This window comes from Macaca thibetana, chromosome 20, assembly GCF_024542745.1.
Source record: "Macaca thibetana thibetana isolate TM-01 chromosome 20, ASM2454274v1, whole genome shotgun sequence".
In the NCBI taxonomy this organism is placed as follows: domain Eukaryota; kingdom Metazoa; phylum Chordata; class Mammalia; order Primates; family Cercopithecidae; genus Macaca; species Macaca thibetana.
The window spans coordinates 38,321,630-38,337,859 of record NC_065597.1 but is presented as its reverse complement, the minus strand read 5'-3'; the positions used below and the strand labels follow the sequence as shown (position 1 = coordinate 38,337,859).

The 16,230-nt window shown below is 38.4% G+C and overlaps 2 protein-coding genes across 7 annotated transcripts in view; one reads left to right on the top strand and one right to left on the bottom strand.

Annotated features, from left to right (window-relative positions):
• FTO (FTO alpha-ketoglutarate dependent dioxygenase) overlaps positions 1–16,230 on the top strand; it is a 674,514-nt gene that overhangs the window by 206,259 nt on the left and 452,025 nt on the right. The gene's annotated exons all lie outside the window — the stretch shown is intronic.
• RPGRIP1L (RPGRIP1 like) overlaps positions 1–16,230 on the bottom strand; it is a 104,697-nt gene that overhangs the window by 48,532 nt on the left and 39,935 nt on the right. For all 6 annotated transcript variants that reach the window (XM_050774881.1, XM_050774884.1, XM_050774885.1 and 3 more), the window contains exons 11-15: positions 14,211–14,317; positions 13,853–13,903; positions 12,884–13,063; positions 11,882–11,999; positions 7,509–7,961 (exon numbers count right to left, since the gene is read on the bottom strand). In XM_050774881.1, coding sequence (XP_050630838.1) covers positions 7,509–7,961; positions 11,882–11,999; positions 12,884–13,063; positions 13,853–13,903; positions 14,211–14,317 — 909 coding nt within the window. The remainder of the gene's footprint in view (positions 1–7,508; positions 7,962–11,881; positions 12,000–12,883; positions 13,064–13,852; positions 13,904–14,210; positions 14,318–16,230) is intronic.

Sequence of the window (16,230 nt, the reverse complement as noted above, 5' to 3'; positions counted from 1 at the left end):
AAATTCTTGCTTCATCCATTTCCCTCATTATCACACATTCAACTGATAAGCAAGTCTTGAAGGAGAAGTTAATAAAATATGTACTGAATATAACTACTTTTTATCGCCACTTTCATTACCATCTTAATCCAAGCCACCATCGTCTTTCCTTGATCAATGCAATAGCCTGAGAACGGTCCTATTTTCCCTCTTGCCTGCTTCAGACTATTCTTTCCACAGCACTCAGGCTGATTTTTCTAAAAGCTCAGAAAATCCAAACTCCTCACTCTGATGTACAAGGCTCTGCAACATGATCTGGCCCCACCTATCACTTGAATCCCCCCTTTGCCGCAGCCACTGGGCTTCCTGCTGTTCCTCCCACTGTCAGGCTTGCACCTCCTCAGGTTTTTGCACTTGCTATGGCCTCTGCCTGAAACATTCTTCCCCTGGATCCTGGCATGGATCTTCATTCTTTGCCAACACTACCCTCTGAGAGAAGCCCTTACCTGAATTTGCAACCTGCCATTTCTCCCTTTAGCCTCTTGCTCTGATTAACTTTTCTGTATTGCCTGTAATCCTCTCTAGAAGGTAAGCTACAAGGGGTAGTTTTGTCTCTCTTATTTACCACTGACCACCTTATTCCCGGTGCCTACTAATAGTGATAACATAAGGTCTTAAAAAAAGTAATAATTTTATAAATAGCTTATATTATTATTTATATTAGTTATAACTATTAAACTAAAAGTTAAATTATTATAAACTATTAAACTATAGTTCAATACATAAATTTATTTATAAATTACATAATTTAGCCAAACAGAGTATCAATACGATAAACATCCGAAGTTACAAGTTTTAAAAAATTAATAGGGGGGCGGAGCAAGATGGCCGAATAGGAACAGCTCCAGTCTCCAACTCCCAGCGCGAGCGACACAGAAGACCGGTGATTTCTGCATTTTCAACTGAGGTACTGGGTTCATCTCACTGGGGAGTGCCGAACGATCGGTGCTGGTCAGCTGCTGCAGCCTGACCAGCGAGAGCTGAAGCAGGGCGAGGCATTGCCTCACCTGGGAAGTGCAAGGGGGAAGGGAATCCCTTTTCCTAGCCAGGGGAACTGAGACACACAACACCTGGAAAATCGGGTAACTCCCACCCCAATACTGCGCTTTAAGCAAACAGGCACACCAGGAGATCATATCCCACACCTGGCCGGGAGGGTCCCACACCCACGGAGCCTCCCTCATTGCTAGCACAGCAGTCTGTGATCTACCGGCAAGGCAGCAGCGAGGCTGGGGGAGGGGCGCCCGCCATTGCTGAGGCTTAAGTAGGTAAACAAAGCTGCTGGGAAGCTCGAACTGGGTGGAGCTCACAGCAGCTCAAGGAAACCTGCCTGTCTCTGTAGACTCCACCTCTGCGGACAGGGCAATAACAAACACAGCCGAAACCTCTGCAGACGCAAACGACTCTGTCTGACAGCTTTGAAGAGAGCAGTGGATCTCCCAACACGGAGGTTGAGATCTGAGAAGGGACAGACGCCCTGCTCAAGTGGGTCCCTGACCCCTGAGTAGCCTAACTGGGAGACATCCCCCACTAGGGGCAGTCTGACACCCCACACCTCACAGGGTGGAGTACACCCCTGAGAGGAAGCTTCCAAAGCAAGAATCAGACAGGTACACTCGCTGTTCAGAAATATTCTATCTTCCGCAGCCTCTGCTGCTGATACCCAGGCAAACAGGGTCTGGAGTGGACCTCAAGCAATCTCCAACAGACCTACAGCTGAGGGTCCTGACTGTTAGAAGGAAAACTATCAAACAGGAAGGACACCTACACCAAAACCCCATCAGTACATCACCATCATCAAAGACCAGAGGCAGATAAAACCACAAAGATGGGGAAAAAGCAGGGCAGAAAAGCTGGAAATTCAAAAAATAAGAGCGCATCTCCCCCGGCAAAGGAGCGCAGCTCATCGCCAGCAACGGATCAAAGCTGGATGGAGAATGACTTTGACGAGATGAGAGAAGAAGGCTTCAGTCCATCAAATTTCTCAGAGCTAAAGGAGGAATTACGTACCCAGCGCAAAGAAACTAAAAATCTCGAAAAAAAAGTGGAAGAATTGATGGCTAGAGTAATTAATGCAGAGAAGGTCATAAACGAAATGAAAGAGATGAAAACCATGACACGAGAAATACGTGACAAATGCACAAGCTTCAGTAACCGACTCGATCAACTGGAAGAAAGAGTATCTGCGATTGAGGATCAAATGAATGAAATGAAGTGAGAAGAGAAACCAAAAGAAAAAAGAAGAAAAAGAAATGAACAAAGCCTGCAAGAAGTATGGGATTATGTAAAAAGACCAAATCTACGTCTGATTGGGGTGCCTGAAAGTGAGGGGGAAAATGGAACCAAGTTGGAAAACACTCTTCAGGATATCATCCAGGAGAACTTCCCCAACCTAGTAGGGCAGGCCAACATTCAAACCCAGGAAATACAGAGAACGCCACAAAGATACTCCTCGAGAAGAGCAACTCCAAGACACATAATTGCCAGATTCACCAAAGTTGAAGGAAAAAATCTTAAGGGCAGCCAGAGAGAAAGGTCGGGTTACCCACAAAGGGAAGCCCATCAGACTAACAGCAGATCTCTCGGCAGAAACTCTCCAAGCCAGAAGAGAGTGGGGGCCAATATTCAACATTCTTAAAGAAAAGAATTTTCAACCCAGAATTTCATATCCAGCCAAACTAAGTTTCATAAGTGAAGGAGAAATAAAATCCTTTACAGACAAGCAAATGCTTAGAGATTTTGTCACCACTAGGCCTGCCTTACAAGAGACCCTGAAGGAAGCACTCAACATGGAAAGGAACAACCAGTACCAGCCATTGCAAAAACATGCCAAAATGTAAAGACCATCGAGGCTAGGAAGAAACTGCATCAACTAATGAGCAAAATAACCAGTTAATATCATAATGGCAGGATCAAGTTCACACATAACAATCTTAACCTTAAATGTAAATGGACTAAATGCTCCAATTAAAAGACACAGACTGGCAAACTGGATAAAGAGTCAAGACCCATCAGTCTGCTGTATTCAGGAGACCCATCTCACACGCAGAGACATACATAGGCTCAAAATAAAGGGATGGAGGAAGATTTACCAAGCAAATGGAGAACAAAAAAAAGCGGGGGTTGCAATACTCGTCTCTGATAAAACAGACTTTAAACCATCAAAGATCAAAAGAGACAAAGAAGGCCATTACATAATGGTAAAGGGATCAATTCAACAGGAAGAGCTAACTATCCTAAATATATATGCACCCAATACAGGAGCACCCAGATTCATAAAGCAAGTAATTAGAGACTTACAAAGAGACTTAGACTCCCATACAATAATAATGGGAGACTTCAACACTCCACTGTCAACATTAGACAGATCAACGAGACAGAAAGTTAACAAGGATATCCAGGAATTGAACTCATCTCTGCAGCAAGCAGACCTAATAGACATCTATAGAACTCTCCACCCCAAATCAACAGAATATACATTCTTCTCAGCACCACATCGTACTTACTCCAAAATCGACCACATAATTGGAAGTAAAGCACTCCTCAGCAAATGTACAAGAACAGAAATTATAACAAACTGTCTCTCAGACCACAGTGCAATCAAACTAGAACTCAGGACTAAGAAACTCACTCAAAACCGCTCAACTACATGGAAACTGAACAACCTGCTCCTGAATGACTACTGGGTACATAACGAAATGAAGGCAGAAATAAAGATGTTCTTTGAAACCAATGAGAACAAAGATACAACATACCAGAATCTCTGGGACACATTTAAAGCAGTGTGTAGAGGGAAATTTATAGCACTAAATGCCCACAAGAGAAAGCAGGAAAGATCTAAAATTGACACTCTAACATCTCAATTAAAAGAACTAGAGAAGCAAGAGCAAACACATTCGAAAGCTAGCAGAAGGCTAGAAATAACTAAGATCAGAGCAGAACTGAAGGAGATAGAGACACAAAAAACTCTCCAAAAAATCAATGAATCCAGGAGTTGGTTTTTTGAAAAGATCAACAAAATTGACAGACCACTAGCAAGACTAATAAAGAAGAAAAGAGAGAAGAATCAAATCGACGCAATTAAAAATGATAAAGGGGATATCACCACCGACCCCACAGAAATACAAACTACCATCAGAGAATACTATAAACACCTCTACGCAAATAAACTGGAAAATCTAGAAGAAATGGATAATTTCCTGGACACTTACACTCTTCCAAGACTAAACCAGGAAGAAGTTGAATCCCTGAATAGACCAATAGCAGGCTCTGAAATTGAGGCAATAATTAATAGCCTACCAACCAAAAAAAGTCCAGGACCAGATGGATTCACAGCTGAATTCTACCAGAGGTACAAGGAGGAGTTGGTACCATTCCTTCTGAAACTATTCCAATCAATAGAAAAAGAGGGAATCCTCCCTAACTCATTTTATGAGACCAACATCATCCTGATACCAAAGCCTGGCAGAGACACAACAAAAAAAGAGAATTTTAGACCAATATCCCTGATGAACATCGATGCAAAAATCCTCAATAAAATACTGGCAAACCGGATTCAGCAACACATCAAAAAGCTTATCCACCATGATCAAGTGGGCTTCATCCCTGGGATGCAAGGCTGGTTCAACATTCGCAAATCAATAAACATAATCCAGCATATAAACAGAACCAAAGACAAGAACCACATGATTATCTCAATAGATGCAAAAAGGCTTTTGACAAAATTCAACAGCCCTTCATGCTAAAAACGCTCAATAAATTTGGTATTGATGGAACGTACCTCAAAATAATAAGAGCTATTTATGACAAACCCACAGCCAATATCATACTGAATGGGCAAAAACTGGAAACATTCCCTTTGAAAACTGGCACAAGACAGGGATGCCCTCTCTCACCACTCCTATTCAACATAGTGTTGGAAGTTCTGGCTAGGGCAATTAGGCAAGAGAAAGAAATCAAGGGTATTCAGTTAGGAAAAGAAGAAGTCAAACTGTCCTTGTTTGCAGATGACATGATTGTATATTTAGAAAACCCCATTGTCTCAGCCCAAAATCTCCTTAAGCTGATAAGCAACTTCAGCAAAGTCTCAGGATACAAAATTAATGTGCAAAAATCACAAGCATTCTTATACACCAGTAACAGACAAACAGAGAGCCAAATCAGGAATGAACTTCCATTCACAATTGCTCCAAAGAGAATAAAATACCTAGGAATCCAACTTACAAGGGATGTAAAGGACCTCTTCAAGGAGAACTACAAACCACTGCTCAGTGAAATAAAAGAGGACACAAACAAATGGAAGAACATACCATGCTCATGGATAGGAAGAATCAATATCGTGAAAATGGCCATACTGCCCAAGGTAATTTATAGATTCAATGCCATCCCCATCAAGCTACCAATGAGTTTCTTCACAGAATTGGAAAAAACTGCTTTAAAGTTCATATGGAACCAAAAAAGAGCCCGCATCTCCAAGACAATCCTAAGTCAAAAGAACAAAGCTGGAGACATCACGCTACCGGACTTCAAACTCTACTACAAGGCTACAGTAACCAAAACAGCATGGTACTGGTACCAAAACAGAGATATAGACCAATGGAACAGAACAGAGTCCTCAGAAATAATACCACACATCTACAGCCATCTGATCTTTGACAAACCTGAGAGAAACAAGAAATGGGGAAAGGATTCCCTATTTAATAAATGGTGCTGGGAAAATTGGCTAGCCATAAGTAGAAAGCTGAAACTGGATCCTTTCCTTACTCCTTATACGAAAATTAATTCAAGATGGATTAGAGACTTAAATGTTAGACCTAATACCACAAAAATCCTAGAGGAAAACCTAGGTAGTACCATTCAGGACATAGGCATGGGCAAAGACTTCATGTCTAAAACACCAAAAGCAACGGCAGCAAAAGCCAAAATTGACAAATGGGATCTCATTAAATTAAAGAGCTTCTGCACAGCAAAAGAAACTACCATCAGAGTGAACAGGCAACCTACAGAATGGGAGAAAATTTTTGCAATCTACTCATCTGACAAAGGGCTAATATCCAGAACCTCCAAAGAACTCAAACAAATTTACAAGAAAAAAACAAACAACCCCATCAAAAAGTGGGCAAAGGATATGAACAGACATTTCTCAAAAGAAGACATTCATACAGCCAACAGACACATGAAAAAATGCTCATCATCACTGGCCATCAGAGAAATGCAAATCAAAACCACAATGAGATACCATCTCACACCAGTTAGAATGGCGATCATTAAAAAGTCAGGAAACAACAGGTGCTGGAGAGGATGTGGAGAAATAGGAACACTTTTACACTGTTGGTGGGATTGTAAACTAGTTCAACCATTATGGAAAACAGTATGGCGTATCCTCAAGGATCTAGAACTAGATGTACCATATGACCCAGCCATCCCATTACTGGGTATATACCCAAAGGATTATAAATTATGCTGCTATAAAGACACATGCACACGTATGTTTATTGCAGCACTATTCACAATAGCAAAGACTTGGAATCAACCCAAAGGTCCATCAGTGACAGATTGGATTAAGAAAATGTGGCACATATACACCATGGAATACTATGCAGCCATCAAAAAGGATGAGTTTGCGTCCTTTGTAGGGACATGGATGCAGCTGGAAACCATCATTCTTAGCAAACTATCACAAGAACAGAAAACCAAACACCGCATGTTCTCACTCATAGGTGGGAACTGAACAACGAGATCACTTGGACTCAGGAAGGGGAACATCACACACAGGGGCCTATCATGGGGAGGGGGGAGGGGGGAGGGATTGCATTGGGAGTTATACCTGATGTAAATGATGAGTTGATGGGTGCAGCACACCAACATGGCACAAGTATACATATGTAACAAACCTGCACGTTATGCACATGTACCCTACAACTTAAAGTATAATAATAATAAATAAATAAATAAATAAATAAAAAATGAAAAATTAAAAAAAAAAAATTAATAGCCATTGTGCTGACATCATCAATGACATTTTTTTTTGAGATGTAGTTTTGCTCCTGTTATTCAGGCTGGAATGCAGTGGTGCCATCTCAGCTCACTGCAACCTCTGCTTCCCGGGTTCAAGCGATTGTCCTGCCTCACCCTCCCAAGTAGCTAGGATTATAGGCATGTACCACCACGCCTGGCTAATTTTTGTATTTTTACTAGAGATGGGGTTTTGCTGTGTCTGTCAGGCTGGTCTGGAACTCCTGGCCTCAAATGATTCACCTGCCTTGGCCTCCCAAAGTGTTGGGATTACAGGAGTGAGCCACTGTGCTCGGCATCAGTGACATTTAAGATAGTCCAATTAACTGTGGGTAAAGAACGCTGTCTGTGCTCTAAAGGCACCTTTAATATGTAAGAAAAGATAGTAGAGTACTATATCAATATATAAACCAAATTAGTAATTCAAACACCCAAAGCTTATACATTGTACTTACCAACCAAACTTGCTGTACAAAATATTCGGCCGCTTTTTTCAAGCATTTCGTGGAATTTTAATTGACATGCTGCAATTGTTTCATATTCTGTGCTATAAGCTTGGTGGACCTCAAGGGTGATAGTATTCTTCTGAATATATTGCAAAAATAAGTCATTAACATGAACAAGATATTGAGAAGTGAAGTTATATTCAGGATGAAGGCCTCGCACTACGGGAGTTGTCTGTAGTTCAAAATCATAGAAAGCATAGGTACAGAAAGTGACAGGCTCTTTATCTCCAGATGCCTGTAAAACTTCAGAAGAAAAGGTTACTTTGTTGATATGGATTTCAAATAGATTTTCGCCTCGTTCTAAGTGGATGGTTTCATCAAATTCATCAACAGAGTCATCTGGCATGATTTCTGGTTTAAATTTGTACTGCTTGGTGCCATAGGCAATATCCTTTAATTGGGCTGCAAGAGAAAACACACAGTTTAGAGATTTCAAAATATTGACATAAGAAAATGAAAACTGGCTTTTGAAGTGGTAGGAATGAGTACTTCCGGTGAATAGTCTCTATTTTAAATTCTATGACTACACTGTTTTTCTGTAAATAATACTTTATCGTACACAAATTTATCATTTCTGTTTTGACATCACCTATTAGGCAACAACAAAATTGCAACCTCAGTTGTAATACAGTCTAAGCCACGAAGAAGGGGAGAAAAAGATCAAAAGAAAAAAAGCCCTCTGATTGAACAGCTGAGGTCACTACCTGGCTTTCACCTGCTTCCCTGCCTCTGCTCCACCCATTGTCTTCTTTCCTAGAAAGTCAGTCTCTCTTTCTGCTGCCTCCTTTCCTTTAACTTATTAAGATTTATACTCTTCTTCTTTGTGGGGTGATGGATAAGTTTATTACCCTGATCGTGACGATCGTTTCAATGTTATATACATAGGCCAACCAAATATCACCAACGTGAATATCTGCCTTACTTTTCTGTGAAACTGCTCCAGAAAAAGTCACCAATAATCAATTAATTGCTAGACGCAATGAACGCTGGTCCTTGTATCACTTGATTTCTTTGCTACATTTGACACTGCTGAGGATCTCCCATTAGTGCACTCTGTCTTTCTTACCTGGGCTTCCATGTCATCATCATCTCTGCTTCTCCTCCTATCCTTCTTCTCATTCTTTTGGGATTTCTCTTTCTCTGCTGGTTTTCTGGGCTTCTGTTTTTAATTATTTTCTTAGTCTACATATTCTCATGAGTGATCTCATCAACTTTTATGACTTTTGTCATTATTAATATGCTAAAGGCTTCCATATTACTATTTTAAATTCATATTTATCTTCTCAACTCCATTCCTATATTTCTAATGTTTTGTTTAACCCTCTATGTATCTAGGTATCCCACACAACATATTCAAAACAGAATGTATCATACTGTCTTGTTTTTTTGTTTGTTTTGAAACGGAGTCTCACTCTGTCACCCAGGAGTGCAGTGGTGGAATCTCGGCTCACTGCAACCTCTGCCTCCCAGGTTCAAACGATTCTCCTGCCTTAGCCTCACGAGTAGCTGGGATTATAGGCACCTGCCATCACACTTGGCTAATTTTTAAAATATTTTTAATAGAAATGGGGTTTCGCCATGTTGGCCATGCCGGTCTTGAACTCCTAGCCTCAAGTGATCCATTCACCTCGGCCTCTCAAAGTGCTGGGATTACAGGCTTGAGCCACCGTGCCCAGCCCATATTGTCTTCTAGCTATTTCTGTACTTTAAAGCTTAAGTGATGATTCATTCATTCATTCATCCAGTTGCCCAAGCTAGATCTCACAGAGTCAGCCTCAATTCCCCTTTTTCTTTTTTTTGAGACTATCATAAAACAGCAACTCTTTTTATTTTATTTGCCTCACATCTATAGGGTCACTACCATTCAATACTGTTTCCTAACTCTTCAACAAATTTGTTCTTGTTCTATTTCCACTGTACCTAATTTTACATTTCCAGTTTACTATCCAGATTATTATGGAACTCAAAATGCTTCCTTCCTTCAAATCTTCCTCTTTCTCCTCAATACCTGTAGCATAATCTCCAAAATGCAATTCCGAGTGTATCACTCCCTACTTTAAAATCCCTCTGTGGTTCTCCAGGTTAATAAGGGTCTACCTCATCAATCAGGGTATAAACAGGGCCTTCACAATTTTGTTCCTTCTGGCTTTATCTCCAGGTTCTCCTCCTTTTTTGACTCTCCTGAATTCCAATTGGATGGATCTACAGTGCAGTTTCTCAAATGTACTGCAACACTTCATATTTAGGGCATCTTTCCCTGCTTTGCTTACTGCCTGTAATGCCATATATTACTTTTACTTAGTAGTGAATTCTGTCATCTTTAAAGACTCCATACCTACTGTGTGAAGTCTTCCCTGAATCTTAAGGCAGAAATAGGCATTCTCTTCTCAATGTTTCCTTGATACCTTTAGATTTTCTTAGTTTTACACTCTTCATAGTAAAACATAACCATTTATTTACTTGTCAACATCTTAGGAGCTCCATGAGGGTGGTGCCTTGATTTTTCCTATTTGTATTCTCCCTGCCCAGCACTTTGCTTAGGATGCATTAGGGGCTTGATCATGTTTATGGAGTGAATCAATGAATTGAGGGGATAAAATATGATGGTTAAAATTTAGTAAGACTTGAAAGGAATAAAAATCCCAAACATTGTGACCTCCCTCTTAACCAAGAAAATTCCATTAAGCAAATTTTTATTGAGTACTACTTGGAATAAAAGGTACACATTGCTCCTCGACTTTTGGAAAACGCTGCTTCATCAGATAAAGATATTTATTGAGCTCTTCTACCCAGATCAGAGTTTCTCAAAGTGTGGTTTGGAAACCCCTGATGGTCTCTGAAACCATTTTGGGGATCTGTGAAGTCACAACTATTTTTATTATAATGCTACAATGTAATCTGCCCTTTTCATTTTTATCCTCTCACAAGTGTATAATGGAGTTTCTTGGAGGTTACATGATGTGTGATATCACAACAGATTAAATGCAGAAGCAGATATAAAAATCCAGCTGTTTTCTATTAAGCCAGTCTCTAAAAAGATTTGCGAAATGTTAAAAATTTAAAAAATTTTAAACAATGTCCCTCTTCTTGAAGTATTTTTTTGTTTTGGAAAATATAACTTAAAAAAATAAGTACTGTAATTTATGTTAACATGCAATAAGTTTATTATTATTTTAACAAATTAAAAATATTTAAATTTTTTTCACTTTTAATTTGTTATGATAAATATCAATTAAGTATAACTCATGAATAAATGCCTTCTCGAACCTCAAAGTTTTAAGAGTGTAAAATTACTGCTGGCATAGACCACTGAAATAAGTATGGTATGTAGTGGACATGGACATGAAAGAGAGACAAAATACTTATCAGTGTAGAACTTACATTGTGGTTACGGAGAATATGCAAAACTCCAACAACTGAAGAACACTTATATGCTCCCCAAACATACAGCTTTTGAGTGCATGAGAAGAAAACTGGGTTGGTAAGTGCTGAGCTAGTTTTTTTCAACATGTAGTCTTGTACCTGCATCTGAATAGCTTGCAGTTATTTCTAAATACAATATAAAAAAGAATGGGCCCCAGGACCTCTAGGGGTAGTGCCCAGGAAACTACATTTTAAATGAGTTCTTCAAGTGATTTTTCTACTTGCTAAAGTCCAAAAATCACTGTAAGGACATTTCAAGTAGAGGGATAGCTAGGAATAACTAGAACCAGCTTCCTAGCACAGGTGAGTATTGTGTTAGGTTTCAAAGCAGGGTAGTGTGTATCTTGGAATCATGGTAGAAAGGAGCTTTAGGCAGAGCAAACAGCAAAAATAAAGGCATGGCAGTGGGCCTGAGCACGACATATCTGCAAAGAGCAGGCAGAGGATCTGTTTGGCTGAGTTGCACAGGTTGCTTCAAAGAGAAATTAGAAAGTGCTGGTAAATTTGAAACTATAGTAATTTATGAAGTACTTTGAAATCTTGCTTGCAACACTGAATTCAAAAAGCAGTAGGGAATTACTAAAAATTCTTGAGTAGAAAAGAATCAAGGCCAGGTGTGGTAGCTCACGCCTGTAATCCCAAAACTTTGAGAGTCCGAGGCGGGAAGACCATTTGAGTCCAGGAGTTTGAAATGAGCCTGGGCAACATAGGCTCTACAAAAAAATTAAAAATTAGGAGTACTGCTTGAACCCAGGAGGTCAAAGCTGGAGTGAGCTAGCTATGAATTCGGGCTAAACACAGCAAAAATACACGGTAAGTGCAGATTTGGATGACTTTATCAACTGTTATAAAATCCATTCCTCTAGTTACTGTGGACCAAAAAATCATGTATGTTGTACCTTCTAGTTTCTGGATACGTGCAGCCCTGATATCAAGAAGATGACCATATTGTTCCACTTTGAGTTCATAGTCTTGCTGCAAATTTTCCATCTTATGGGTTACTGCCTCAACCTCTATCTACAAAATAAGAGATAATAAGTTTTAACACTTGTGATTAGTTCTATTTTCATTATTCAAAGCAACTATGATTCAAGCATTTTCTAGATCCTGGAAATAGTAGGAGCTATGAACCATGGTTTCCTGACCTCAAATAGCTTACACTTTAGAAAATTATGCTTGGCAATATTCACAAATCAGAAGAAAGAAAAAACTCCAGATTCCTTTTTATGGAGATATGTTTTCATTTTGTTAAAAGCTAAGACAATATGGTTATGGCATGACTTCAGGATAACTGTAACTCACTTGCAGAATGTGCTAATGCTAACAAAGGTGATTTCATTGCCACTACTCATTCCTTAAAATCAGGGACTTTAAAAACATTATTTGTGGTGGGGTATGGTGGCTCAGGCCTGTAATCCCAGCACTTTGGGAGGCCGAGGTGGGTGGATCACTTGAGGTCTGAGTTAGAGACCAGTCTGGCTAACATGGTGAAACCCCGTCTCTATAAAAATATAAAAATTAGCTGGCCGTGGTGGCGGCGCCTGTAATCTCAGCTACTTGGGAGGCTGAGGCAGAAGAATTGCTTGAACCAGGAGGCGGAGGTTGCAGTGAGCCAAGATCACGCCACTGCATTCTAGCCTGGGCGACAACAGCAAAACTCTGTCTCAAAAAAAACAAAAAAACAAAAAAACAGAAAACACCCCACATTATTTGTTTTAAAACTATTTATTCTAACTAAGTACCTAGTTATGAGGCTACATTGCAGAGATGTGATATGTTAATAGATTACAATAGATGATAATAGATAATATAACAGGTGATAACATAAGGCATTTAGAAAAGTAAATAATCAGCAGAATATTATAGAAAATGTACCCTCCCCATTTAGTGTATTACATTACCTGATAATCTTTATTAATTTTGTGTTGCAAAATTAGCATGTTTCTTGTCTTTTCCAGCTCTTGTACTGTTTCTGCATGAGTTGCTTGCAGCTCTCTCATAGAGCGTTCTAGATCTTTATTAATTTCACTATCCACTTTCACTAAAAAGGAAAGGTCTCCATTTTTTTGTTCTTTTTGAGCCTAAAATAAAAACATGCTTTATGACTGAAACAAAAATTTCTAAGATGTGATTTTATGAATATAGATGTATCAATAAACAATTCATTGATTCATCAATTTTCAATTCATTAATTGAAAACAGATAGAGGAAGTCCTGATATACATATCAGGACTGCTTCATTCCTGATGGAAAAAATGAAATTTATCTGTTAATCAAATTTGAATATTTGGATAGACAATTGGAACAGTTATAGAGAAATCAAAAAATAATTTGTTACTTTATAACATATAAAAGAAACATGCATTTATTTTTATTTCTTCATTTGATTAAAATCTACACTGTGATCTAAAAGGAGTGTATTTTTTGTGTCTCCTTGTAAATAACAGAATATTCTAGAACTAAAAACTATCTTCTTGAGATATTTATAATTCAATATTTTACTTAAAGGGTGTGCATCAAGGTCTCTTAGGGCAGAAAATTGTTGATTAGTTAAATAGTGAAGCAGGTAAAAGTAAAATGTTTGTTATAATTAAAGAAAATGCTTTAAATGAGAGTTTTTGAGGTCTGGTTTAATGTAACTTTGATGTCATTATGAAATATGTATATGCTATAACTAAAGGTCACCTGACCACTTTCCTGAATCTTAGTAGTGTTGATATGTTACATATATATTTTTAAAGGACATACTAAGTTTCAGAAGATGCAAGAATAATTCATTCTCCAAATGTAAGGGTTACAGATAAGGGTCATCATTATGCTGAAACAGTTGTAAGCAGACATGAAAACCACAATGAATTTCAGAACCTTACCTTTATAAGTAGGAGAGCTTCACTCAATTCATCAGCATTAATATCATTCTCCTGCAATAGATTAAGTAAAAGCTCACAATGAGTTATGAATGGAAAATACAAGAGACATTCCAAGTATTCAAATTATCCTCATGAAACATAAACTGACTGATGCCATGAACTAACAAACTAAGTCTACAAGACGTTCCAGCACTTCAAAATGTCCCTATGGAACATAAACTACCTGATAGCTTCAGTTAATAAACTGAGTAATTAATATATCTGTATTCTTTTGCTTTGTAGTATAGTGCTTTCTCTATACATAAAATATTGAGATAAAAATTCTGAGTTTTATTTCTTAAATAAGGAAATAATTCACCTGGTTGTACAATTTCATGCGTTTTTTAAGTTCATCAAGTTGTTGCTTTTGTTCCAGATACTGTAACTGTAGTTCTCTATTCTCTTGAACAAGTTTTTCATTTTGATCTTAAAAATAGTCAACACAATTGGAAAGGTAAGCAAAAATCAGGTTTAAGAACACATTTCAAATTACTTTAAATCCTGTTACATACCAGTCTTGATCTAGTATTGTTCTGGTCAGAAAGGAAACTGAGCTAGCCCCTCGACAAAGACAGCAGGGGAATGAGGAATAAATGAATACTATCATGTGTCTACCATATGAATCACTTGCTTATCAAAAACCCAAGACATAAGTTCACAGTATTAATATAAGGAAATTGTGGCCTATGGGACTTCAAAGGAATGTTCTATTTAAAATACCTGAGAAAATGTGTTTCTAAATCTATGATTTTTTACTTACTTATTAAGGGTCCTGAAAAGCATGTGAAAAAAAAATTGTCTTTTAGTTTTTTAGTTGATATCTTCGAATTTTATTTTCCCAACTTAGCATATAGTATTTTTATTAAAACAAGGTAACTTCCAGAACATAGTAGGGGGATGAGGGATGAAATATTACCTGTTGGGTATAATGTACATTATTTGAGTGATGGTTACACTAAAAGTTCAGATTTCACAGCTATCTAATATACCCATGTGCACTTGTACCCTCTAAATGCATAATAAAAAAATTAAAAAGGAAATTCTGAATCCATATTTAGTCAACCATACTTCCAACAGGTCTATTACAATAGGAGGAATGGATTCTTAAGCCACGCATGGTGGTATCAACAATAATTCATACGGGTTGGGCATGGTGGCTCATGCCTATAATCTCAGCACTTTGGGAGGCTGAGGCAGGAGGATCTCTTAAGTCCAAGAGTTGAGATCACCCTGGGCAACACAGGGAGATCCCATCTCTAAAATAAATAAATAAATAAATAAAAATTAGCTGGGCATGCTTGTAGTCCCATCTACTTGGGAGGCTGAGGTGGGAGGATCAGTTGAGCCTGGGGAGTTGAAGCTGCAGTGAGCCATGATTGTGCCACTGCTCTCCAGCCTGGGCAACAGAGCAAGACCCTGTCCCCCCAAAATAAATAAATTCATATGTGCTCTTTATTCACTGAGTTCATGCTACTAATCAGTAGGAATGAACTTGGAGCTAGTGCTAAGAAATGGAATAATGGTTATGCTTGTCTAGGTCCTCAGTTGCTAGGACCCACAAACAGGAGGGTAGGGTAGAATTTAGAAGACAGCAAATTTTTCATAAAGAGACTAATTTTTCACTCCCTGCATTAAACATGTTTAGCTTTTTTTAAAAAAAGCATAATAGCTAGTGAACAAATCCACAGTATTTGATAATCTCACGTTCTTAAGTGTACTCTTTGCTAGAGCTCACTGTGGCACTCAGGTATCCTCCTTTGTTGACTCCCTGTGGACTAACTCTAAGCCGTGTCATCTAAAGTATCTCTACCAATTTCATCCTGCTCTCAACCATTTATGTTTATCATAAGTCTTCAATTTATGATGTACATTTTTGTTTCCTTTTCTTAAAAAAATGAACACATTTGCCAAGAATTCTTTGAACAAATGCATTTGCATACTGACTGCATTTTAAACAAAAATATGTTTCTTTTATAAGGCATTGTGTTCTCAAGCTATAAATACTACATATAAATAAAAATGTTAAATTACACGGTTAGGAAATTTGGATGTTTTTAATGTCACATAATTCTTGGCAGTTTAAAAGTAAAATAATAATAATAATAATAATAATAATAAAAACCTGTGATCCTAGGCAATACAAAGACATTTTAATATCAAGTCTGGCACAGTGGCTCACGTCTGTAATCCCAGCACTTTGGAAGGCTGAAGCAGGCAGATCACCAGGTCAGGAGTTCGAGACAAGTCTGACCAACATGGTGAACCCCGTCTCTACTAAAAATATAAAAATTAGCTGGGCATGGTGGCACGTGCCTGTAATCCTAGCTACTCAGGAGGCT